Source organism: Cololabis saira, chromosome 18 (genome assembly GCF_033807715.1).
Source record: "Cololabis saira isolate AMF1-May2022 chromosome 18, fColSai1.1, whole genome shotgun sequence".
Lineage (NCBI taxonomy): Eukaryota > Metazoa > Chordata > Actinopteri > Beloniformes > Belonidae > Cololabis > Cololabis saira.
This window is the reverse complement of record NC_084604.1, coordinates 33,607,554-33,635,552: the sequence shown is the minus strand read 5'-3', so window position 1 is coordinate 33,635,552 and position 27,999 is coordinate 33,607,554. Positions and strand designations below refer to the sequence as shown.

At 40.6% G+C, this 27,999-nt stretch overlaps 1 protein-coding gene across 1 annotated transcript in view; it reads left to right on the top strand.

Annotated features, from left to right (window-relative positions):
• The window catches only part of LOC133418358 (opsin-5-like), a 29,471-nt gene extending 2,345 nt beyond the window's left edge, over positions 1 to 27,126 (top strand). Inside the window, exons 2-4 of the mRNA XM_061706958.1 lie at positions 16,717 to 17,010; positions 22,903 to 23,228; positions 25,857 to 27,126. Coding sequence (XP_061562942.1) covers positions 16,717 to 17,010; positions 22,903 to 23,228; positions 25,857 to 26,201 — 965 coding nt within the window. The 3' untranslated portion in view covers positions 26,202 to 27,126. The remainder of the gene's footprint in view (positions 1 to 16,716; positions 17,011 to 22,902; positions 23,229 to 25,856) is intronic.
• The last annotated feature ends 873 nt before the right edge of the window (positions 27,127 to 27,999 follow it).

The following is a 27,999-nucleotide window of genomic DNA, read 5'->3' as shown; positions in this document are numbered from 1 at the left end:
AGGATTCATTAAAACCCGGAGGTTATCCATAAACTCATGTAAGGGCGGGCAAATAATACATTTTATGTAAATAACAATCTATCATAACTTCTACTTCTTATTTTGCATTCGTCACATTAATAGCAGTGGTAAATATCTGAGAGCAAAGCCAAACTTAATAATGGGAAGTTCTCAGCTGCACGGCATGATTTATACACTCGCATCCTCTCTACGTTGCAGTGCTCTCATCTGAAACAGCTCCACGGTGGCAGTAATCAGCTAACATGACAGGCACAGCAACAAGCATCCCACTTTTTCACACATTACGTCTGCCCGGAGCCTTGTCACAACGACCAAAGATAGACTGACAGATGTAGAGAGGAAGCAAGAAAACAAATAGTTGTTGCGTTTCATCTTGTTTGTGCTTTCACATGTTACGAGGAGAAATGCTTGGATCAATCTCGCATGAAATGAAATCTTGGAATAAATTCCAACGTGTTAATTCCTGCTGTGCATTAATTTATTGTGTTTATTACATATCTTACTTCCATGAAAGTGGTCTGCTACTCAGATTTCATGTAAAATACGTCCGTGACCTCTGAAATTGAGTGGGGTGTCTGTGTTTATGAGACAGCTATGATTCAGGTTTATTTTATGAGCAAGGAAGTAGGCAGTGATTAAACTAATCACAGGATCATGCGGAAGAGGCCACTTTTTTTTTTAATCCTCCCTCTAAACTTGCTCAAGTAACAGAGGTGTTAAATCAGTATCATTTGTGTAGATATTCAACTCTTGTTTGAATCTTTTTGGCTGCTTAATATCTTTTTTTCCACACAATCCTTGAATTGGTCTACAAAATCTATTTTCTTGTCATCACGGATTCTTACATATGTGCTTTTCCATATAATCCCCTCTGTATAGTACGTTTTTGGATGTGTAGCCCTGTGTGTGTACTGTAATGGGGCCATGCTGCCAGCAGTCCCAATCAAAGTTTATTTTAAATCTTATTGAATCTTATCACTGGTAGCTCATAAAATTAAATCTAGTTTTCATGTAAAGTAACCTTTAAAAAGCAGATGTAAGAATTTGAACATGCAAAAAAATGCACAAATATGGGGTCTTCCTCCACCCATGTTTCCCGCATTCGGCCTGGAGCGAGGGGACCATGGGAGGTGCTGATGGCCGGACCCGGGTATGGGCTCGCCGTGCTGCCTGGGGGGGTCTGAGGGCAGTGCCGGGCCTCCAGGGGGAGATGTCTGAGAGTCTGTGTGGGTGGGTGTCCTGCGGTGGACTGGTGGCCTGTCCAGGGTGTGCCGCTGCCTCTCGCTGTAGTTGGCTGGGACGGGCTCTGGCGGACCCCCGTGACCCTGCAAAGGGTAAGGCGGGTATATGAAATGGATGGATGGATGTATGGATGGATGGGTGGATGGATGGATGGATGGATGGATGGATGGATGGATGGATGGATAGATAAATTCCCGTTGATGATGGAAGGAAGGAAGAAATGAGCCAGAATGAATGAAAGAAAGAAAGAAAGAAAGAAAGAAAGAAAGAAAGAAAGAAAGAAAGAAAGAAAGAAAGAAAGAAAGAAAGAAAGAAAGAAAGAAAGAAAGAAATTAGCCTGAAAGAAAAAGAAAGAAAGAAAGACAGAAAGAAAGAAAGAAAGAAAGAAATGAGCCAGAAAGAAAGAAAGAAAGAAAGAAAGAAAGAAAGAAAGAAAGAAAGAAATAGAAATGAACCAGAAAGAAAGCAAGAAAGAAAGAAATAGAAATGAACCAGAAAGAAAGAAAGAAAGCAAGAAAGAAAGAAAGAAAGAAAGAAAGAAAGAAAGAAAGAAAGAAAGAAAGAAATGAGCCTGAAAGAAGAAAAAAAGAAAGAAAGAAATGAGCCAGAAAGAAAGAAAGATAGAAAGAAATGAGCCTGAAAGAAAAAGAAAGAAAGGAAGAAAGAAAGAAAGAAAGAAAGAAAGAAAGAAAGAAAGAAAGAAAGAAATAGAAATGAGCCAGAAAGAAAGAAAGAAAGAAAGAAAGAAAGAAAGAAAGAAAGAAAGAAAGAAAGAAAGAAAGAAAGAAAGAAAGAAAGAAAGAAAGAAAGAAAGAAAGAAAGAAAGAAAGAAAGAAATGAGCCTGAAAGAAGAAAAAAAGAAAGAAAGAAATGAGCCAGAAAGAAAGAAAGATAGAAAGAAATGAGCCTGAAAGAAAAAGAAAGAAAGGAAGAAAGAAAGAAAGAAAGAAAGAAAGAAAGAAATAGAAATGAGCCAGAAAGAAAGAAAGAAAGAAAGAAAGAAAGAAAGAAAGAAAGAAAGAAAGAAAGAAAGAAAGAAAGAAAGAAAGAAATGAGCCTGAAAGAAGAAAAAAAGAAAGAAAGAAATGAGCCAGAAAGAAAGAAAGATAGAAAGAAATGAGCCTGAAAGAAAAAGAAAGAAAGAAAGAAAGAAAGAAAGAAAGAAAGAAAGAAAGAAAGAAAGAAAGAAAGAAAGAAAGAAAGAAAGAAAGAAAGAAAGAAAGAAAGAAAGAAAGAAAGAAAGAAAGAAAGAAAGAAAGAAAGAAAGAAAGATAAATTCCTGTCGATACGTTTTTGTGGAACAAACATGGCGGAACAGGGATCTTTTATCAATTAAATTTAATTGGTGTAGTTTAGTATTTAGTATCTTTTAGAGCAGTGATTTGGCTCCAAAGACTGAATGTGGTGATAGATTTATAGTTACAAAGGTGGAGTTAAATTGGTATTTTTTTATCGTAATTTTTATCGTTATCGGGATAAATGCCAGAAATTATCGTGATACATTTTTTAATCCATACAGCCCATCCCTAGTGGATGGGTGTCCGTTGTCTACGCTGGGTTTGGGACTCCTTGCTGTTGGGCGTGTGAGGGTGGTTGTCGGGGGGTTCTTGCGCTCCGTTCCCGTTTCTGCTTCCCCCTGCTGCCCTTGCAGCTGGGCGCTCCTTTCGCTCTGGGGTTCCCGCTTTCATTGGGGCAGGTGCCGGCCCGCCGGTGTCGGCAGTCGGGGTGGCCCCGTCTCTCCGTGCAGGCTGGACTCTCGCCGGGTGGGGGTTGTGGGCCTGGAGGGTGTGGACCTCCTGGCCGCATAATCGGCCGGTGCCGTGTGGCTGGTGCTCGGCTGGGTCCTGGTCCATCACTGTGGGTTTCCTGGCTGCCTCCTCCCGTGGTCATGGGGGCCCCGCCCGGGGCTTCCCTCTGTCGCCTGCTGGGGTTGGGGCTTGCTGGCGGGGGGTTTCCTCCCGCCCTCTTTTGGCCCTCCGTGTGGCTGCTGGTGGCCTGGGTTCAGGTTTCTTCCTTGTCGGCTTCTGGTCTCTCGTGGCGTGGTTGTTTAGGTAAAACCTTCTTTTCACTTTGCACACACACAGTTAGACGGGCATACACACCTGCTCAGTCACCTACATACTCACCCCACAGTTTTGGGGGACAAATAATCACAGTAGCCTAGTCTTGATTCAGTTTTAGAGACCTGGGGCCTCATTTATAAAGCTTGCTTGCGCACAAAACAGGGCTTGAAAGATGCGTAAGCCACCTTCTACGCAAAGGTTGGGATTTAAAAATAAAAAACTAACCGAAAAATGTGCGTATCCCTATGCCAACCCTGACCCTCCCGTAGGAACAGTCTTAAGATATGGGGAACTGGCGACGCAGATGGTGAGGTGGTGAAATGAAGCCAGATGCTCCGGTTCAGACCAACATGTTGCTTTCAGCTGGAGCTGCTGACAGGTCGGACATCTCTGTCACCATGACGACCGTATGGGACGACTACTGGAGATTAAAGCCAGATCCTAAACATTCCATAACTGTGTCTGGACAGAAAAACATTAAAATACATTTTGCAGCGAAAAACCGGTTCTGTAAAGTTGTCTTTTAAAATAAAACTAAGATGTCACGGAAAGGTTGGTTGGTACGAACTGATGTGATTCAGCAATGATGAATAAAGTTTTTATTGAATGTTTAGGCAAGAGTCTGATATCGGGTCGGCTGCAGGTGCTGCAGGATCCAGAAAGTGTTTCTCCTGTTATGGACCGGGATCTAGACCGGTCTCTCCTCCTGCGGATGCAACACTCCGAGTTACAGCAACTTTGCTCTTTATTTCTCACGTTTGCACCTCGATAATCCCGTTGGCACAAGTTATCTTTATTTCTGCAGCAGAAATAAAGACATCCATCCATCAATCCATCCATCTATAAAGCCAGGCAATAGAGTGTCTTGGATGAGAACCAGGTGTGCCTCGTTGAGCATGCCAGCCTGACCACGCCCTCCGCTGCACATGCTGCCAAGGAGAGAGAAATAAAAGGGGTGGGGGGGGAAAGAAAAACAGAGCGGTAGTGGTGTATCGTGATGGCGTCTGTTCGAGCTAGACATGCAAATTGCTCTGTTGTTGGTTGTAAAAACCAAAACAAGCGATGCTTTGTGCCTTCCCCTGCTACGCGTCATTCAGGCAGCCAATCAGCACAGAGCCTCATTATCATACCCCCGCCCACTGAGAAACCCGCATAGATAATGAGGTTAGAGAATGGGATGCTGCAGACATGGCTCAGAGGCTGAATTTCTAATTTATTTAGCAAAAAAAAATCAAAAGCTTGTTTTTAAGACATTCAAGGCCTGTTTAAAATAGGTATTCGATGCCATAATAGGTCCCCTTTAAGTTTTTAACAACAAAACATAGGATTTAAAGGGGTACAAACTTTTCCACAAGAGTACATCGTGAATGAGGGCAGCATTTTACTTTGATGCTAAACTGTCCCATGATGAAAATGACTCAGAAGCTCGACTGGGAGCTTTCTACAAGAAAGTGTGGAAACCCTGCTATTATGTGATTTCAGACCATGTTGAACATTAACATAACCTGCAAGCACTGCAGTCTGTCTGGACACGTGTCAATCTGTGACATCCAGTACACACAGAGGGATGCTTGAAAAACATGATACTCTTCCCGTCTCTGTTGGGCAACACAGCTCATCCATGCCTCCTTCCAGGGATCTCTCTCTGCAGAGGATGATCAAGGGGAAAAATGTCAAAATATTTTCCTTTTTTGCTCTCTGTTTTTTTTTTTTTTTTTATGTGATCAGTCTCCGTGACCTCTGGATTTTTTAGGTATTTTTCTGATCATTCGCTGGTCTTTGGAAACTCTATCTGCTGCTTTCACATGTGAACAGCTTTCTGTTATCGTGATGACTCGTCTTAGAAAAAAGTGCCACATATTTCTGCAAGACCAGCATACTCTGATACCAAGCGGACTTGACAAAGTGACTGGACTAGACTGGACTTGTTCAGGTCTATGCCATGCTGTAGACTGACCTGTCAGATTTAACACACTCATGCAGAGCCGGCGCAAGGGGTGTGCGAACCGTGCGACCGCACGGGGCCTCGCGCCCCAAGGGGCCTCGCGCCCCAAGGGGCCTCGCGCCCCAAGGGGCCTCGTGCTATGGGCCGTTTTTTTTTTTTTTTTCCAATTTTTTTTTTTTTTTTTCGTTTTTTCCCTTATAAATATCAACAGTCACGTTCCATTACAGACCTAAATGTGTACTAGTCTGTGCATATCAATAAATATATGTGCAATGATGCGCGTGTCTGTTGTTCAATACAACTGCGTCAGACCAAGCGCAGACACAAGCTGCTCTGATCCAGACGGGTGGAGTTGGAACAAACTGTCACACAATGTCGAGAGAACGAGACAGTCAAGAAATTTCCATCAGGGGATTAAAAAAGAAAAAAACTAAAGAAAATGGAAATGAATGCCTCTCTGAAAGACTCGTTTGATAAATTGTTACAAAAATCACCGATCCGGGTCTTCCGACCCGAAAAACCCAAAAATTTCGCGAGGGCCCCCCCTGGCCATTTTGCACAGGGCCTTGCAAATCTCCCAGACAGCTCTGCACTCATGCATCCACAAGAGAAAGAAGCAGGACACTTGAGACAGTGTACTACTCGTCTACATCATGTAGCTTGTTCAAGCAAGTCGCAGGACCACGACTGAGACGTCTCTGTCTATTTCAGTCAAAAACTGATGCGAAAATGGTGACTACTGCTTATTGCTTGGATGAATGAATAAAGGAAACTGATTTAATAATTAATTAATAGAAAAAAATGGCAGAACATTGGATGCCACTTGGTCCACGCTGCCCGGTTTGAGTTTAATAAAAAAAGACTTCAAGAGCGTTTCCCTGTGTGGTCATTTATGGGAAAAATGAATCACATGCATCACATGACCATTGGCACGAAGTCACATAACGGGAATTTGTATGTTCGTTAAGCAATAGGTTTCTAAATATAGAGCTTATGGATGCAAGCTGCCCATTCTATATGGCCTTACAGCTCAGTCTGAAAGGAGCTATTGTGTAAGTTCAGAGGTTAAACACTCAAAGGAGGTTTTTGCATAATGTTTGTAGATCAAGCTTTCTCTCTTTGTGTCTTGACAGTTTTAAAATGATGGTATATGTCTTTGCTCAGCTGATGGACAGTAAGGTGCGCTCCTCGGGTGTGGATGATAAGCATAGCATACTTACTCAACATTAGTGTTGTTACATTCACCGGCCTCTCTGTTAGATACAACTGCTATACCTAACAAACTGTCAATCACACCTTTTCTGCTGCGGTTTTGTTTTTTTTCATCCTAGATAATCCCCCAATCAATATTGCAACATCATTCCATGATTGAGGTCTGTTAGGATTAGGATGATGAATGCACCCTCGTTTAAATATCTGTCTAAAAGTAGCACAAAGAATGTGATTGCCGCTGCTTTGTTGAGCGGTTGCTTCGTCTTCCACTGACCCTCGCAGACGCTGTTGTGCAGATGTGGCACACACAACCGGTCTGTGATGTCCACACACTTCCTGTTTGGCTCTATTTCAATTAGTCTGATCATACATTTATCTTCCTGCATTTGGAGTCTGTGTAGAGTCTTACTCATTTTCTTCCTGGGATATGCACATTATGTCTGGCATGGGTGATGTTTTTTTTAGATTGCTACCCTGTTCATTTAGCTCCAAGTGATTAAAAATAATGTTACGCTTGGTAGGAGTGAAGCAATAGAAAGGACTTCAAGGAAGTCTAATAGACTTTGAATGTGATTACCCTCAGTTCTGTTGCATATAAAATAAGCTTGAAACATCTGCATCCTTTTTAGTCATCAATGAAAAAGTGCTCATATAGATAATTAACAGCTATATTTTCTTTGTAAAGCTCAACAGAAGATTAAAAAAAATGTCCACATCGATTTCTTTTTGTTGCGCAGTGAGTGGTTCGACCTGTTGGCTTGAGTGCACTTCCTCGAAAGTAATTTTCAGTGAGCTGGAAGTTGATGGGGTCATTGGGCTTTGTGTTTTAACAGTCCCACGGAGGATCCTGTGTGAGGTCCAGGGTTCAGAGTTAATTTTGGAGAGGCAGAGAGACAGAGTAAAGAAGCTTACATGTCTGGTTCAGCGGTTGGCATCCAGAAAAGTCCAGTCAAACTTTACGTGCTGATTAGATTTAATCACAGTGAGAATGAGGAATTTAAGTCACATCTCGGTTGTTTCTCCTGTTTTCAACATTTTTGCTAAGAAAGCCTGAATTGAAGATGCTTTTTCCATGAGAAAAGACATCCTTATGGGGAATCCTCTAAACCAATGAGCATACTTTACGCCATCTTATTACTTTGTGATTAGATTTTTTCAAAGTTGCTAAATGACAGCTGGAAACAAGGCCGTACTGATGAGGTGAACGATTGATGAACCGTCTCCATTTCAAGTTTCAGTCCAAGAAACAAAAATGGAGACTTTTTCTCTTTTCGCTCTAATTAGTGATAATCGGCCTCGTGGTACACCGGTCAAGCTTCAAGGATTTGACACTTTTTGTGTGAGTCATGTTGTTGCCTTCTTTTTTTTACCTGTTAATCACCTTCCCACATTTAACTGATTTTCCTGTCAGTGAAATGACTCAAAACACATTCCAAGGGCATATTTATCGGTGGAAAACTCAAATTACTTTGCACCACAGACCTATTTACAGGAGGGCTTCTTAAAGAAGAACTAACAGGTCTGTGAGAGCCGGAAGTCTTACTGGTTGACAGGTGATCAAATACTTATGTCAAGCAATACACAAATTATATAAATACGCAAATTAATTACTTAAAAATCATACAAGTGATTTTCTGGATTTTTTTTTTTAGATTCCATCACTCACAGTTGAAGAGTACCTATGATAAAAATTACAGACTTCTACATGCTTTGCAAGTGGGAAAACCTGCAAAATCGGCAGTGTATCAAATACTTGTTCTCCCCACTGTAGCTTCTGCAAGTAAAGTTTCTTTATCTGGATTCCTTATGTTGACACAACAATCTCTTCGAGGCTTCTTCTTTTTGCAACAAATGGCATTATTAAAATAGCAAAATGACAATATAATGCTTTGTGACATATTGATGTTGAAAGTGCATCATAGCTGGGTGGAAAGGTCAGGCTGGTGTTCCCAGTCATGTTTATGTTGTGTGTTCAAAGACAAGAACCAGAACATGAAAACGTTTAGGCTGACTCTCGCTCAGTTCCCTGAAAAACCCAGTTGAAATGTAAACGAGCGAAAAATGCCTCACCTTAAAAAACACGGCTGTTATACAATCTAACACATTGGTGTCACTCTTCTTCTCCTCAGAAGGTAAAATACATTTTTCTGCCTTTTTAAATTTAAGATGAGTTACTTTGGATCCTACCTTCAACTCAGAAATGTTTAGCCTCTAATAGCGTGACAAAAATGGAGGGCAGTTGTATTAACAGGGAATAATTCACCAGTAAATTAAAAAGAAATAAACCCAGACTTTTTTAACATACTTTTAGAGGACACTACAATCCCAGTGTTCACTCTGAAATATGTAATAGAAAAACACTGCCGGGCATTTGAAGCACAATTTCTGAGATTAAAAGCTAACAAGCAAACCTCTTCTGTTAAGGTAATCATAAGAGAGAAATGTAACAACTTTTTATTTTGCGCACCGCCGTACCGTACATGTGTGGCTCTCTAAGTGGAGGCGTAGAATCCCAGGATGTCCCAAACATTACATGTAATCATGTGAACAGAGGTGAAAGTAACTATAAAACTATTGTCATTTTCTATTTATTGGGTGCTGTCTTCTTGTTTTGAGTAAGATGCTGCTGGAATTAATTACAGTAATTACCATAATAACCCCTGCATAAATGTATACTTTTCTCATATTAGTGACAGTGAATGAGGGCTAAATGAGTTAATAGAGATATAATAAAACAGTGCCGTGTCATTAACTGGAAGTCAGTATCTCAAAGTCCGAAACTGAGACTGAAGCTAAAATAAAACTAACACAAATCCTTCAAAATTAAAACCACTCATGTTCCTTTCAAAGTAATTACGAGTAAACTGAAATAATCCTACAAGCTGAAAAATGAAAATAAATGAATTCATTCAAAAAAGAAATATTATGACTCAGAGTAGTTCAGAGGTTCTGGGTAGCTGAGGAAGAACTAGTGCACATTGTGAGAATTAAGAGTTAAACAAGACACATACTTGCGTGGGTGTGACTAGATTTGAATTCCTACTGGTCTCCAAACTGCATTTTGTCAACACATGCAGAAACTGAGGCCAAACTTTATGTTTATTTGAAAAAGGTGTGCAAGCTGTTTTGATTTCTTTACACACAGACAAAGCATGAAGATAATGACATAAAGACATGAGACAAGGAATAGATTAACACTTAACACAGGTAGCAAGGTTTGTTTGTACTGCAGAAACGGGGGGAGGGTAGAAGAATGGTGTACTGTATATAGTAAGGCCCTGTCCCAATACTCCCCCTAACCCTCGTTTTCATCCCTTCCCCTAAATTTTGCGCATTCCCGTGAGGGTAGTGGTGTCCCAATTCCTCTTTTCACCTAGGGGGAGTGGAGAAAACGAGGGGTAGTGGCTATGAATTGTTCCTTCAGAGCAGCGAAGGTTTTCAGATGCACACTCGCTGATCTAGGGACCAAAAAATCAGACCAGAATGCTTTTTGTCGTCATTTGCGGACTGAATCAAAAAAAAAAAACATGGCGGACATTTCTTATTTTTTAGTGAATAAAATCAATATTTTGAGTTAGTTTCTGCATAAAAATGAGTTTTGATTACATTTCTAGCGAGAAATATATTTTACTTTATATATACATACATATATATATATATATATATATATATATATATATATATATATATATATATATATATATATTTTTTACTTTCATAATATTCATACCAACGCAGAGCCTACGGCGTAGGTTACGTAATAGGCTCTGCGTTGATTTAACGCAGAACCATAAATCAGCTCCCGAGCCGGCAGGCAGGCAGAAATCTCGTAATTTTTTGGAGCAAAAAACAGGCATAGCTACAACTGTTAGATTTCATCTATTAAACCAACATGTATCTTCCTAAATGATTTATTTCAGCCAGCGGTAATTCTCCACAGAGCTGCGGGTTACTCCCCGGGACGACGGCGCAGGTTGACCTGGTGATCACGTCTGTTCTCGGGCTGTGAGCTGCTGCTCCCCGGGGCCGGCGGCTCTTCTCATCTCCGAAAACATCGGATCAAACAGGCGTTATTTGGATAAACTGAGCCCAGGTTGGGGATCTTAACGGTTACTTTTACGCCTGAAAAAATATTAAAACTTAATAAAGTGGCATATTAACAGCGCTACAGCTGAAATTAAAACAGCTTTTGGCTCTCAGCTTCCTGAGGGGTAGGGATGAAAACGAGGGGTAGGGGGAGTATTGGGGCAGGCCCCTGGGAAGATTTCAAGTGCCCTAAAATCTGTCCCTTCTTTTTTAGGGGTAGTGAAGAAAAGAAGGGCGAGTGAAGAAAAGTAGGGCTAGTGAAGAAAAGTAGGGGGAGTATTGGGATTGGGCCTAAAAAGGCAGTAGCCCAGTCCACCAGTGGTATGGTTCATTGTGTTTTTTCTCCCCCTTGCTTTAAACGATTCCCTACCTCACGGTGACATCAACCCACTCACGCGCTGCAGCTTAAATGGGGATTCCCCCCGGGTCCACTTGCTAAGATATCCACCAGCAGCCAGAGGTATGTCTTAGAGGCCCGTGTCTTTGATCTGTCTTAGAGTTGTTCACACATAATGATTAAGTACCAATGGGCAACCATCACCTGGAGCGGATCGTCTTGATCCAACAGCACAGTATTCTTTAAACTTGGCAGATCAGTCGTTATTTATTTTTAATACTTACACCCATTTGGTTAATTTTATAACATTCTCGTGTTCTGTGTCCATAATCTAGTATATTTGGCAGCTTTTATTACTGTGGCCAGAGCTGTATTGTGGTTCCCCCACATTTAACTTGGGGCTTTGTAAGTATGCGTCACATATGTGCAAACAAAAACAAATAGAAGAGAGGCTGGAGGGAAGTAAGAATGTGACTGTAAGACACTCACGCCATTCCTATAATTAGCACACTGTCCGTGAGGCCACAAATTCAACATTGTATACTCATTAATGTACACAGTGATGTCTGTTTTCTTTATTTTATGTCATTCCTTTTTGATGCAGAAGCACTCAGCTGGTGTTTTTTAGTAAAACCGGACGTGCTGCACACTAGGAACATTGTTAAAAGTGAAGGTCATGCATGTGACACCTCCTACCCTGTACTTGTTTCATGCTTCCTCTCACCCTATATGCATTACACACATGACCGATCAGGGCTCTCTTAGCACAGGTTCGGATTATGCTTGGGTCATGATAATCTTTATTCGGACTTGTGTTCAACATCAGACAGCGCAGGACAGCAGGGGTCTGACAACAAGCAAAGGTGCATTTTGATCAAAGGTACGGTTAGTTCTACAAGTATTTAGACTACAACAAAGTCTTTATGATTTTTATTTTCTTCACCAACACAAAGAATTTAATATTAAGTGATCAAAAAGTGTAATTTCACATTTAACTTGAGAGGCTGTATGACAAATTAGCATTTGCCATTTTAAAGGAAAATACCTTCATTTTCAGGAGCTCAAAAGTATCTAATAGAAGAATTTATCTGTTAACATAATAAAAAATGAACGGCATTAACACAACTGAACGTGCACAATGTCTTTCTTGATGTGTGTTTTAGGCTAATGGCACCTGTTATTAGCGAATTTGACAACAACCCACCTCGAGCTCGCTCTGTAGACTATAAAGTCCATGTTCACGCCGTCTCCAGGATTTTTTCAGTAGCCTTTTTCTTTCTTTGTTTTTTTATTTCTGGATTTTTCCCACGACCACCATCATTTCCTGGTTTTGTATGTGTTCTTCCATCAGGTTGTGTTTTCCGGTTGTAATGGTTGTTGCTGTGTTTCTTCTTCTTTGTTTTTCTTAGGGCGCTTTCAGACCTGTGGCCCGTTTGTTTTGTTCCGTTTCAGGGGCTAAATCGATACACTTGTTTCGTTTTTCGTATGTGGAGTTTGTGTTCACAAAGCATCCGTCTGTAGCGGTTCAAAGCTGTTAACAAATGCCATGCACGAACCAACTGTTCTCTCATTGGTCAGAAATGAACGCGGAAGGAGTTTCCTCTTCCGCACCCCGGGAAAAACAACAAGCCCCTTTCACAGAGAGGGCACAAAACGCAGACCGGCTTTCCCATTCATTTATGTGCTACCGCGGCGCAAAAGTGGACCGTTCTGCCGCCGAGCTCGGCGGCTGGCGAGACGCCGCCTGCCGCAGGGTTTGTGCTGCGCAAACCCTGCATTTGAACAAACATACCAAACATTGAACATTTTTTAAAGGAGCATGAGGCTCCTTTTAAGAAATGAGACTCATTAGCGCCACCCTTCGCCACGACGGCCGTTGGGGGTACTGCAGCCAACAGCAAAGCCGGCACGGGAGAACGGGGAGAACGCGCATGCAGCGTCATGTGACGTCACATCCGCAGGACAGCGCGGGAAATTCGGCCCCACAATTGCAGCACATTTTGTAGCACACAGCCTGTTCAAGGCAACGGAGAGATACACTAGAGGGCTCATTCTTTTTGGTTTGGAACGCTTCATCTGACATTATTACTAGAAAACTTAAAACGTATACGAATTTTTTTCATAAATCCTGCCTTAATCCTGCCTCATGCTCCTTTAATATCACTGTGCCGCACTGTGAGGACATCTCGGCACGTCCAATAGAAGAGAAGGGAGAATAGAGAGAAGGGAGAAGGGAGAAAGTTGTGTCCAATAGGAGTGAAAGGGGTGGAGGCTGCGCCGACTCTTCTCCTTGCGCCGCGGTCGCACATACACGATGAATTGTGTCGGTTGCTGTGTCGATTATGTTCTCACTCCAAAAAAAAAATATGCACCGCTCCAGGTCTGGAATGGAAGCGAGCCGAGACCACCTCTCCTAGTTCGATCTCAGCTCGGTTGTTTTGTGCCGCATCCGAGTACGATTGCTGTGTTCAGATGTACCAAACGAACCGATCTTTAGGGGGAAACGCTCCCTGTTTCGGAATAACCGCTCCAAACGGGACAGGTGTGAAAGCGCCCTTAGATCACGTTTGATCACGCAAATTTGGATTTGTTGTGTGTGTGTGGTGTGCTCCGATAATCTCAGCCCAGCCCACCACATATATCCATCCATCCATTTTTTTATACCCACTTTATCCTGTGCAGGGTCAAGGGGGCACCACATATAAATGCACAATTTTTTATCTTCGTGTGTGGGGTCTCTGCAGAGAAAAAATCTCTTCAGATGTACAAAAATCCTTATGTGTGTACGCTGCTTTAGATAATAAATACGGATGGTCTGAGATGTTTTGTTGTACCACTTTGTCCCACTTTAGGTGCATTATGGGATGTCTTACACCAGGGGATAACAAATGAACCTTATTGTGATATGTTGCCCCCATATGGTCAAATGTGATATTGCTACATTGAGTGGTTTTAAGTTAAAAGATCTTACAAGCTAAGTAAAATATTAAAGTTGAAATATCTAATATTGCAAGCACCATTCAGAAGATTTGGGGTCATTCTAAAAGTAGTTATTGGGGTAAAATACTTTCCTCTCTCCCTCCCCCTGACAAATGGAGATAGAAAGAAAAAGACACCATATAATACCCCAGATCCTGGAAAAGGTTAATGCAACTCAAAAGAATAAGAAGATTGTGTGCTTCATTGACTGCAGACGATAAAATGGGTAAAGCTTCCATAAGCCCAGACAAATAAGCTTGTGACCTCTCCTGGTACCATGGGCCTTTTCATAGCTGATTATTCAGAAGTATAGTAAGCTTGATTTCAGCAGCGATGCATTCAAAGACATAAAAAAAAAAAACAGATTTGGTACGGTGAAATAATTTAAATTAAAAACAATTGCAGCCCACTCAGCATGCGGTAATGCTATATAATTTGCTTCTTATCCTGCTTTCAAGGAGCACAGATTGTAAATAAAGAACTGACATACCCATCATCACTTCATCTGTCGCTGCATAATCTGAATCTTGTTAATAATTGGTTCAATAAAAGACATCCTTTATAGCCACTGCTGTTTCCCTTAGGATGTTCGTACTGACAGAAGTGAGACAATGTGTCATTGTGTGCTTTCAAACAACACTCGGCCATCCCAGAAGGAGCAATGGAATAAAAATGTCATTGTTTAGAGATTTGCCTTTCACCATGCCGGCTGTCATGTAAAGAAGACATATAAAAGATATAAAAGATGGCTCAATTTTCCAAGGTCCTGATGGAACAATTCAGATTTTCTTGGTTGAAACTAACACTTACAGTAGAAAACTCCTCTTGAACCATGTCACACCTCTGTTCATAGGGCTCATAAAATAAGATAAGAGATAAGATAATCCTTTATTTATCCCTCAAGGGGGAAACTCACTTGTTTAGCAGCAGTACACTTAACACACACATGCAGGGGAGGGGTATGAAAAGTAAAAAACTAAAAAATATATATAATTACGAGATATAAACAATATACACAGTACATTGCAATGGAAGTAGAGGTAGTGCGAGAGAAAAAAAAAAAGCAAAAAAAAAGCAGGTAAAATGTGTGTGAGGTAGACAGACAGATATTGCACATATGGTATTGATAGGGGGTGGGGGTCTGGGGTGGTCTGGGGTGGTCTGCCATTTAGGGATGGGCGGTATGGACTAAAAAATGTATCACAATAATTTCTGGCATTTATCCCGATAACGATAAAAATGACGATAAAAAAAATACCAATTCAACTCCACCTTTGTAACTATAATTCTATCACCACATTCAGTTTTTGGAGCCCCCAAAACACTGCTCTAAAAGATACTAAATGCTACTGAATTACACCAATTAAATTGAATTAATAAAAACCAATTAAATTAGTACACCTGTACTGCAAAACTGGAATGACTCAGATCCGCTATGTTTGTTACACAAAAACCTCATCAACGGGAATCTATCCTTTTCTTTCTTTCTTTCTTTCTTTCTTTCTTTCTTTCTTTCTTTCTTTCTTTCTTTCTTTCTTTCTTTCTTTCTTTCTTTCTTTCTTTCTTTCTTTCTGGCTCATTTCCTTCCTTCCCTCCCTCCCTCCCTCCTTCCTTCCTTCCTTCCTTGATGCATTTAACGCAGAACCATAAATCAGCTTTACACAAAAACCTCATCAACGGGAATCTATCCTTTTCTTTCTTTCTTTCTTTCTTTCTTTCTTTCTTTCTTTCTTTCTTTCTTTCTTTCTTTCTTTCTTTCTTTCTTTCTTTCTTTCTTTCTTTCTTTCTTTCTTTCTTTCTTTCTTTCTTTCTTTCTTTCTTTCTTTCAGGCTCATATCTTTCTTTCTTTCTTTCTTTCTTTCTTTCTTTCTTTCAGGCTCATTTCTTTCTTTCTTTCTGGCTCATTTCCTTCCTTCCTTCCTTCCTTCCTTCCTTCCTTCCTTCCTTCCTTCCTTCCTTCCTTCCTTCCTTCCTTCCTTCCTTCCCTCCCTCCCTCCCTCCCTCCCTCCCTCCCTCCCTCCCTCCCTCCCTCCCTCCCTTCCTTCCCTCCCTCCCTCCCTCCCTCCCTCCCTCCTTCCTTCCTTCCTTCCTTCCTTCCTTCCTTCCTTCCTTCCTTCCTTCCTTCCTTCCTTCCTTCCTTCCTTCCTTCCTTCCTTCCTTCCTTCCTTCCTTCCCTCCTTCCCTCCCTCCCTCCCTCCCTCCCTCCCTCCCTCCCTCCCTCCCTCCCTCCTTCCTTCCTTCCTTCCTTCCTTCCTCCCTTCCTTCCTTCCTTCCTTCCTTCCTTGACGCATTTAACGCAGAACCATAAATCAGCTTTACACAAAAACGTCACCAACAGGAATTTATCGTTTTTACCGCAAGTTGACAAATTCTTACCGTGGGGAATGTTTTTGACGGTATATCGTGAACGGTAAAATATCACCCATTTCTACTGCCATTTGACCTCACCTCTTTTATGAGGATTCATCCTTTTGAATTCAGTGTTAAAGTTATCCAAGTTAGCCCTAATGTGAAGGTGGGTGGAGCTAAAAGTAGTGATGCTGGACAGTTCTACCTCTGGGTCGATGAGGTCATAGCACCCAGCACAATTTGAATAAATTGCTGAATGAGAAGTCAGTCTGAAAGAGTCATAAATGTCTTTGGCTATGAGGACTTATACATATGTGGTGATTGCATTTTCACTCAAACATAGTCGACATAATTTGACTGCAATTTTTTATTTGGTTAAATGGAGAGAAAACAATTTCCAGATAACGTCATGTTTTTATATATTTGAACAAAACATAAGATCCTCATCTTATGCCACTGTTTTCTGCTTCTGTCTCTCTCAGCTGTATTCTCCATTGTGGGCAACCTGCTAGTCCTCATCATGGCATTCAGAAGGTCATCAAGGATGAAGCCACCGGAGCTGCTGAGCGTGAATCTTGCAGTGACAGATCTGGGAGCAGCTGTCAGCATGTACCCCCTTGCCGTTGCTTCTGCCTGGAATCATCACTGGCTTGGGGGAGATGCTTCCTGCCTTTATTACGGTCTAGCGGGATTCTTCTTCGGGGTAGCCAGCATTATGAACCTCACTGTCTTGGCTATCGTGCGTTTCATTGTGTCCCTGAATCTGCACTCTCCCAGTAAGTAATTTATGACTTCAAACTATGATAACATAACAACATTTGTACATCATGATATGTGTAGAAAGGTCACAGTGAAAACTTCATGCAGCAACTTCTAATTCCAGTGATACAGTGTCTAACATTTTCACTAACATTGCACTCCAAGAGACAATGGTGTTGTCACTTTTAGAGATCCATGATATTAATGTTACTTTCAACAAAGCGAGTGCTAATGTAACTTGTTCAAGTACTTGATTTAAGGATCTCCTTAGGGCTTAAGATTGATCGCAATCTCTGATGGGAAAGAGCAGATAAAAAAAATGGCAAAGTTTCAATAAGTACTGTGACTCCCCTAACCTAAAAGATAACAATAATAATCAGCTGCTGGAGGATCCTGTAAGGAGCCAACCAAGAACTAAAAAATACATTCAAATAACTACACATTTCCAAAGAAAAGGATAGCTATGATAATCTAAAAGAGTTATTTTGTCCCTGTTATTTTTAGGTCAGTCTTAGTTCAGCCAAAACCAATACTGGATGTCAAGTATTAGCCTGAAAAATAAAGTAAAGCCTTTATTGTCATTGTACGTCCAGTATACGAGATTGGGAGCGCTCTCCATATTGTCCATGGCATAAGATGAAATAAATAATCCTAACCCTAAATTGAATAGAAGGATAAAAAACAGAATACAATTTAAACGACAAATTAAAGCTGCAAGCAGTGATGAACGGGCCCTCGCACCCTTGTGCACGTTCAGGCTGCAGTGGAAGCTTGTATGACTTGCATGTAGATTCTTCAGGCCTGGACATTTAGCAGATGACACCACCCACGACTCTCTATATCAAACCATTCAAAAGTTATGGCAGAATGTAGGAACTATCAGATATCGACCAATCAGATGAAGGGGCGGGGCTAATTTACAGCAATCATGTTCAAGGACTCAAAACCGAGTCCGATGACACCACCCACGACTCTGTATGTCATACCATTTAAAAGTTATGGCAGAAAATAGGATCTATCAAATATCGACCAATTAGAAGAAGGGGCAGGCCTAATTCATGCTAATGAAGGTCAAGTACTCAATACCGAGTCCGATGACACCACCCACATGTCTTTATCACAACCCATTCAAAAGTTATGGCAGAGAAAAAGTTTTCTAGGGGGCGCTGTGTAGCCATTAGGCCACGCCCATTAATGCAAACCATGAAATATCAAATTTATCGCCAGGCCTGGCTTGCATGCAAAATTTGGTGACTTTTGGGGAACTATCAAATATGGATCAATCAGATGAAGGGTGGGCGCGCTTTTTGGCATCTAGCGTCGCCACGGTAGCGCTTTTTAAAAGAGAAAAGTAATGCGCGTCGTCGCAGGATGGAGACGCATATTTTCATGTATAACACACCTGGGTGCACATTACGGTTCGGGCCGTATTAACTGCCGAAGGAATGGCATAAATTGCGCCAAAATTACACGATTAATTCAAAATGGCCGACTTCCTGTTCAGTTTCGGCCATGGCGCCAAGAGACTTTTCTTTAAGTTGCGACATGATACAGGTGTGTACCGATTTTCGTTCATGTACGTCAAACTGTATTGTGGGGCTTGAGGCACAAAGTTTTTTCTGTCTGGACCAATCAGATGAAGGGTGGGCACGCTTTTTGGCGTCTAGCGTCGCCAGGGTAACGCTTTTGACTGAGAAAAGTAATGCGCGTTGTCGCAGGATGGAGACACACATTTTGATGTATAACACACCTGGGTGCACATTACGGTTCGGGCCGTATTAACTGCCGAAGGAATGGCATAAATTGCGCCAAAATTACACGATTAATTGAAAATGGCCGACTTCCTGTTCGGTTTCGGCCATGGCGCCAAGAGACTTTTCTTTAAGTTGCAATATGATACAGGTGTGTACCGATTTTCGTGCATGTACATCAAACCGTATTGTGGGGCTTGAGGCACAAAGTTTTCTAGGGGACGCTGTTGAACCATCTTGCCACGCCCATTAATGCAATCAAATTTTTCACCAGGCCTGGCTTGCGTGCAAAATTTGGTGACTTTTTGGGCACGCTTAGGGGGGCAAAAAGGCCCTCCTTTCGTCAGAAGAATAAAGAAAGAAAGAATAAAGAATTCCTACAGATACAATAGCAGGGCCTTCGCACTGTAAGTGCTCGGGCCCTAATGAGTAAAAAGAGCATATGGACAATACAATTTGTGTGGGGAATATTGGAAACGGTTTTGCAGGATATACAAATGATTAAAGTGACAAAAAAGATGAAAGACCTTGATTAAAACTGCTTGTAAATTGCTGATCAAAAATAGAGGCCAGGTTTCCATTCACAGGGGTTTTGCAACCCCAGAAGACTCGAAATGTAACAGGTTGACCAAGGAGCCTGACCTCCTCATTGGTCCTTTCACTAGTTGTGACTTTATTGCAGTGCCAGACTGAGTAGGATCCAGTGACTCGGCAAACTACCGATGAATTGACTTGGTGGGAATAGTGCACCATTTTTACAATCTCCTATTGAACAATAGGTAAAAATGGAGGTAGAGGAGATGAACAGTGATGGAGCTGAAAGTGTGGCTGTATTTCTATTTGTTGTATCTACATACACTGATGGTGGCAATAAATGAGAAGAGATGACTCAAAGTCCGAGGGTCATTGAGAGAACTAAAACAATGCAATCTTCTGCCAACAGCATACTTAATCTGCAACAAATCTTTGTACGCTTTATTTTAAGGGCATTTGTAACTAGTACTACTTTATTTATGAGGACAAGCTCAGCCAATGCCGAGACCTCAAGGTCAGTAACACCAATAGTCCTCTCTGCAAAGTTCAGTGTCACAAGTTTGCAATTAAAGTCACAAGCTTGTATAAAAAAATCAAAGGGAAAAAACTCTCTTGCCACCATGTCAAACGATTTTTCCAGCGTCAAGTGGCATTTCAAACATTCAGTTTCAGTCATAGCTCTAAGGAAGCAGAAATGTAAAAAATTGAAAGCATAGGCTACTCTAGAGTTAGCAATTGCTGATCAAATTTGCAAACCAGATGGTTCACATCAACACTCCAAACCTGCACCATGTAATCATTAATCTCATGAAATTACAATTCAGAAGCCACAACTGCGAGAGCTTCAGAAGAAATCACTTTGGAAGATGCCTCATTAGCACAGGGCTCCAGGGGCAAAACAACAAGACGGCATTACAAATAATAAGAAGTAAACCATCTGTTCTGTTTAACAATTTAATAACATTTTCCGCAGAAAGATAGGCAAATCCCTTCTTTAAGATGTTGGTAAAAGCACATTATGATGAACCAAATAATTATCTTATTTGAACATCTGACAGATTTCTAAACTGTGAAGATGGAGTTGAGTTGCTGTTGAGGAACATTCGTGAATTTTTATTCTTCACATATGGCAGTTCTGTTGATTTTACTTTGTAGCATAATAATGTCTTTGTAATGTTTTATTACATTCTTATCTCTTCAGTCCAGATGCAAATTTGTGGGACAGTCATCCTTTCACCCTTTTTTTCCTCCAATGTTCTCCACGTCACTATGATTCTTCCTGCGTATTAGATTAGTCCACCAGTGCTACACGAGCTATTTATTCTCATGCGAGGGCCATCTGGAATATTTGTGAATGTCATCACATATTAATGTTGAAGCCTGTTTGAACATACTTTACATATATTTTTACATTTGTCCCTTCATTCTATACGTGTTGTTATGCACCGTGCACAGCGTTGTAGCCTGTAGCCGATTCCCATTGTGTGTGTTTGATGAGTTCATGTAGGACATTTTCTCGTTCGTATTGCTTTCATCTCTATCGCACAGCATTTAAAGCTGCATTAATGATTTTCTTTCTCGTTTAAAATGTCAAATTCAATTTAATTTGAAGGAATATCAGATAACTTTTAGGAAGTGTTGTCAAGCTCTGGTAGTCTGCCTCCCCTCACAAAAAAACATCCAAAGTAATTTTAGACTGCAGTCCAGGTCGTTTCTTGAGTCTTGTACTTTAATGTGCTATATGACACATCAGCAGTGATGAAACAAAGTCACAGAACTTTAGTTAATGTCACAGAAAAGATGGCTAAGAGACTTAAGAAATCAATTACCGGTATGTCATTTCCCTTCTGGATTTGAAACAAATATTTTTGAATTTTGAATTGAATTTGAAAGTATTGATGGAAGACAGAATGAGAGAATGACTGATTAAGAGTAAACTCATCAAGGGCATCTTAAAAGCAACTTAACCTGCCGATAGAAAAATCTTCTGTTCCTAAAACTTAATAAAAAGTTCCTTTGCACTGCTTTGACTTATGGGCATACTCGGTTATGTTGTTTTAAGGTTGGTCTTAAGGCCAAAACATTCACAAAATTCAAAACGTTGTAAATATGCTTTTGTGTCAAAGCACCAAAATGCATAAAAATCTTGTTTTTCTTTCCAGATTATGTTTCTAATCTAATGAGTAATAACGAGAATTCAAATTTTATGACATCAGCTGCTTTGACTTGAAAACAATAAAAGGGCTAAAAATACGATTACTGAACAATAACAAATATTATCTATATCAAAAAACATCTCAATTGAACATTTCTAACAAGATAAAGGAGCCATTGATATTTGAGTCAGATGAATTTGTTAAAGTGCTGGGGTAGGGCAGTTAATTTGACTTGATGTGATTCAGTATTTACGTAAGAAATAACCACTTTAACTTGGCTGACTTTTGTCCCCAGTTTGCTCCAGCTGCAAGCTGCACCACCTCAGAGTCTTACACCAATATATGTAATAGAAGTGTAAATATTGTATTAGTAGAAATGTACTTGTTTTACTGAAAAGAAACAATGATTTGCATGACATTTTTTATGGGTCTACAGCAGGGATGTCAAATGTGCGGCCCGTGGGCCGCATGCGGCCCGAGAGAGATTATCATGCGGCCCGCGACAAGTTTCCAACGCAAAAAAAAAACAAATGTTAATTTACTAAAAAGGAAGGCATAAATAATTGCCATGAATCGCAGCAAATCCAATAATATATTTCTTCTACAAATCCATCGTTATTTCATAAAGAGAGCAGTTTTCAACATTTTTTTAGTTTTCTAGAATGCATTTGCCGATTTTATTTCTTTGTAGACGGTCGTTTCTTTTTATTAACTGACTATTATATATTTTCGCAGGAAAAATATCACTGCTAAAAAAGATGATAGAAGATATTTATTCGGAGAATTTCAGTTTTGAATACGAGGATAGTGACAAAGTAAAACAGGTAAAAGAGAAGTGCTGACTTTTTCAGCACACTGGCGTAAATATCCGCTCCAATTTTTAAAAATAAATACACTTAATTGTACTGGAAAAATCTCTAAATCACAAAGAAACACTCTCGGATGTAAAAAGAAAGATTTTGCTTTTAATTAAATTTCCTATAAAAAAGCGAAATATAAAAAAAACATACTTGTTTCTGTTTATCTTTGTAAAATGATATTAAAAGTATCTTACATAATTTGAAAAAAACAAGAAATTTCAAGAAAAGATCCTGAAGAAATATATTTTCCATAATTAGAGTGTAAACAAAGTTCATATTTCCTTTAAAATGGACTAAACTGATATTGGATTAGATAACAATAGTAAAAAAAAACAATTAGAAAAAAAGTTTTGCACCGTTTTTGTTATTTTAAGCGTGTGGCCCGCGAGAAAAAAATTGGTTAAATCCGGCCCGCCATGCAAAATGAGTTTGACACCCCTGGTCTACAGTATATTCATAACTGGGATGTAGTGAACAGTTTGAATGGGTTAACTGAAATCCCAAAAACAAAAAGTTTCAAGATTGATTGGTTGATTTTTCAAAGCACTTATGTGATGTACAGCTTTCTGAAGAAAAACATTGACCAGCCTTTGACTATCTCTCTGCAGAGGAGAAAATCAGTTGGAAGAAGGTGAAGATACTGTGCATTTGGACGTGGCTGTACGCTCTGATCTGGGCCCTGTTCCCCGTCCTGGGCTGGGGCCGGTACGGCCCGGAGCCCTTCGGCCTGTCCTGTTCACTTGCTTGGGGAGAGATGAAACAAGAAGGCTTCTATTTCGTCATCTCTTTATTCTCATTCAACCTGGTCCTGCCAAGTATCATCATCATCTGCTGTTACTTTGGAATCGCTATAAAGCTTTACTTCACCTACAAAAAGTCAGCAAACAGCAACCATGTCCCTAATATTATCAAACTCCATCGGAGGCTCCTGTTAGTAAGTAACTTTACCTAACTCCTTTATTATGTTGTGGTTTTCTCACAATATACTGTTTCATCACCATAACGATTCATATTGATGTGTCAAATGTGCAATGGGTTTGTAGAACATGGTGCTGGGGAATGATGGCAGCTGAATATGTCACTTTTCTATATGTGTAAAATGAAACATACAAGGCATTGTTAAAGGTTGGGTGGAAGGAGAAAAACCAAATAAGAGCCAGAAACATTTTGAAAACAAAAAGTGGAGCTGCCTTCAGATCTGCCTCTAAAGCCATACGTCCTATGTGCATAATTGTGGAGAACTGGAACTCCTCTGTAGGTAGGAAACACATGGCCATGTCCTGATTTGTTACCAACAGTACTGGAGTTGAGGGGGGATGAGGGGGGATGGCATCCCCCCCTGAAATAAAAACAGTCAAAATCATCCCCCCTGTAAAACTGCCATCCCCCCTTTCCATCCCTTATGTCATTTCATCAATGAATGTGGTTTTACTGCTATTTACACATTTAGAGTCATCACCAGAAAAATAATTTATTTGACAATTTTCACCTGTTTCAAGTAAATTTTCACTTGAAATAAGTAGAAAAAATCTGCCAGTGGGACAAGATTTATCTTGTTCCACTGGCAGATTTTTCTACTTATTTCAAGTGAAAATCTACTTGAAACAGGTGAAAATTGTTGTTTTTTCCAGTGATGAGTCTTGTTTTAAGTCTAATAAGATTTTTTTACTAAAATTAGACATTTTAACTAGAAATAGGACAAATATTCTTATTTTGAGTTTTTGCAGTGATCCATTTTACTTATCCTGTGAAGGACAGAATCATATTGATAAGTTCAGAAAACTGTTTTTTATTGTTGTGTTTTGATGTATTTGATGTAAGCCCAGTGGATATTTAAAGCTTACAGAAGGCTGCATTTAACTGCTGCTATGTCATTCCTGCAGTATTTCTGCAGGTGTTTTGGTCAGTGCTATTATTTGTAATATATTATATTATTTGTAATCAGCACAAATTATCTGTCCCCATATGATAAAATCCACCATCCCCTCTGATTTCTTTTTACAACTCGAGTACTGGTTACCAAGCACCAACCATCTAACTTCCAGGTTGAGGTTCATGTGGAACTAAGATCTGTTGCAGTTCCTCGACTGACTGCTGGGGGCTGGCTCCGAAGCTGAGTTCATTTCCATGAATTCCCATGTTAAAATGCCCAGCTTGAGACTCAAGTCTCAATAATTTGATGTCACATTCATGACAACTGTGAGAGCAGCTCTAGAGATATTTCATCAGGGTTCGGGTGAAGGACCTGAGAGCCTGAAGCTAACTTTGACTGACATACGGTGGGTGTGTTCCCATCAGCAACATGGCTTAGCCCCGTCTGAAGAAACATAGGCTTCAAAACTGCTCTTCATAAACCAATGGGTCATGTGACTCAATGCTTCGTCCATTGTTTTTTGCAGTCCTTGTCACCCTAGCCCTGGCCACTCAAGAGTGGAGGTGCACTTTCTCAACAATCTGCAACCAGATCCTCTTGTACAAATGTCCAGGGGCCTCATTTAAAATGGAGTGCGTAGGATTCATACTAAAAGTGCACGTACACCCAAAAGCCGAAAATGGCGGGCGCAAAAAAAATCTGGATCTATAAAACCATGTGCACGCACACCTGCACGCACCTGAATCACCTGAACACCTGAATCCGCCTCATTTCCCGCCCTCTACACGCCCACTTTTTACCATAAAAGGGCAATGAAAAGTAGTATTTGCATATGAATGAGCCTGCTGAGCATGCGCAGCGGCTTCCTGCAGCCTGTTTGGCGTCAGAATGAATGAGACGTGTCGAGCCACCGTGCCACTGAATTTCACTGCGATCTGAGATCGAAATGTTGAGGATGAAGTGGAGGACATGAAAACAACATTATTTGGTGGTCACAGTAAAAGTAGAAAAAGTATATAAATAGTATAAAATAAAGCGAGTGAGTGGCAGCACGCCATTGCTGCGCTAAACGCCATGAGTGCCCCGGCGCAACAGGGGGGACATGTCCCCCCGTCTTTCCAAAATCATGTTTTTGTCCCCCCCACTTTTTACAGTTTAAAAACTAACGGTAGGCTCAGCCTGTAATTGCAAATCATCAAGACACTGTGCGAAAGCGATGCGAGAACAGCCCAGCAGCCCCGCTGTGATGACATTATTAAGAGTATGACATGAATCTGGCTTCATTTCACCACCTCACAGCCTGCGTCGCCAGTTCCCCATGTCTTAAGTAAGTTCCCACGGGAGGGTCGGGGTTGCCGTAGGGATACGCAGATTTTTTGGTTAGTTTTCTCTTTTTAGATCCCAGCCTTTGCGTAGAAGGTGGCTTGCGCATCTTTCAGGCCCTTTTTGTGCGCAAGCAAGCTTTATAGATGAGGCCCCAGGGCCAGATTACTGAGGAAAGAGTTTGACAGACCAAAGGTCCAGTGACTTCACGTCGATTAGAAAGTGACTCAGAAAAGAAAAAGATCTCCCACCCAACCTTTAAGCAATGACCTCTCAGTCCAGCAGACACTTCTGCATAAGCTCATTAATCCACTCATTAATCATCTACTGTGTCAACTCTCCCTAACTATTCTTGCTCTGTTGCAGATTGCGGTTTTGATCAGCGTAGGTTTCATAGGCTGCTGGACACCATATGGGTTGGTGAGTCTGTGGTCTATTTTGTATGACAGTGGGAAAATCTCAGCTGAAGTAAGCCTGCTTCCATGCATGTTTGCAAAGAGCTCCACTGTGTACAATCCTTTGATCTACTACTTCTTCAGTCAAAGCTTCAAAAGGGAGGTGAAGAAACTGCTATGGCTGTGCCTAGGTTCTAATAAATGCCACGTCGCCAACAGCATCAATGACAACAACATTTACATGGTTAGCACTAATGTCAAGTCCAAAGAAACAGCACTGGACACTTTACAGGAGGTCATAGAGTCGGGACAGTGACTTTAGGTTGAAAGACTTTGCCGTCTTATGGAACATATTTGAGGAAAAAAGACTGAGCTGGGATGTCAACCGTGGAAAGACTGGAAGTCTCATAATGTCTCACGAACATTATCAGAATCGAATGAATTCTAACGTTGGAGTGGTGTTACAATAAAATGGTATCACTGGCCTCTTTTGTGCATGGCCATGATGAAGGAGGGGATTGATGGCACATTGTTAAAAGCTGCGAATGTCCAGTCCATACCAACCATACGATGGACTTCAATTCAAGCTGGGATGTGGAAAAACCCCTTCAACCTTTGTATCTCAGAAACTGAACTCTACTCACCGATGTTAAGGGGCAGACCCAATGGAGCTGCAGAAATCACGCATTTCAACAACCGCAAACCATAAGCTGTACACAGAATTGCAACAAATACTTTACACTGAATTGTAAATGCAGAGAGGGCAGTCTTTGATGATTTCCAGTCTGATGCTGATGTTTAGGCAGTTTCCATTTGCACTGTATGAAAGCAATGGCTGTGCTATCCTTGAACTTCAGCCGGCCCTCCCAGCAGCAGTTGGGAAATAAAACAGCAAAGATGCAATGTTTCAGGTGTTTTGATCAGTGTGATTATATGAATAAATACAATTTGCATGGAAAACGACATTAAGAATATGAGTGGTATTACGTATTGTTCTGTATTCTTCACAATATTGGTTTTCACTCACATCTCTTCCAATAATCTCTAGTGTTTCCTAAAAACATCTCCCAGCACAAGTTAGCCTGTAACTTGTTAGTTATTTTGAGACCCCTAATCAGTATTTCCTAGAAAAAATAAGCCTTTTTTTTAGGAACATGTCCAATTACTGAGATGTTACACAAAATCACAAGAAACTAAAGAAGAGACTATTCCTCCATACTTCCTGTTGCTTTTCCTTTGTTAAAAAAGAAGAAAAGGTTCTTCTCTTTAGGTTTATACCATTTTGTAACACGTAATCTCGTTGAGCCCCTTGCTCAGCTGATCAATGACTTGTTTGATGGACCCAGAAATGAGAAATGGTTGTTCCCTCATGCACCAGATTGTTTTGTTTTCTTTATAAAAGAAGAATTGATCTAAATGTGTCATTTTATCTTTACAGATATTGTGTCATAAACAGGATTATACTGTTTTATACTTTAAGACATAAAGTTTGGGATGTCCTTGAAAATAAAATGGATTTTAAAAGTGATTTCACAAAGTGAAAGATGGGACGTAAAGGGTACCACATCTAGCATAGTTAGAATCTCTTGTAGCAATCTTGACAGGAGAATCTGCACCACGCCCAGTAACATTTTGGTGATAGATCTGGTCTGCAGTTTAGATGGTGAAGTTGACGAATTAAGTGAGAAACTCTCACACATTTACTTGTGCTTCACATAAAAATAATAATACATTTTATTTATGGGTGCCTATCTAGCACTCAAGGACACTACAGTACATAGGGTTAAACACAAATAATCAAATCCTATCTTACAATACCATATCGTTGATAAGACCCTTATATAAGACATATGAAATAAGTTAAAAATAGATGATGCAGTTGTGATCACAGCAAGAAAAGCTGTCTCACACAGATGGGTTTTGAGTGTGGAGTTAAAGCTTGTGAATGGCGTTGAATGTTAACAGGAGGATGTTGAATCCATTGTGGAACTACGGTAGTAGTGTGCAGTGATGCTGCAGCAGGACATGAGATGTGATTGATGGGTGGGGAGGGTTCTGGTGATGATGTGTGCAGCTGAAGTCTAAACCAGGTGAAGTTTAAGGAGGGATTTAAG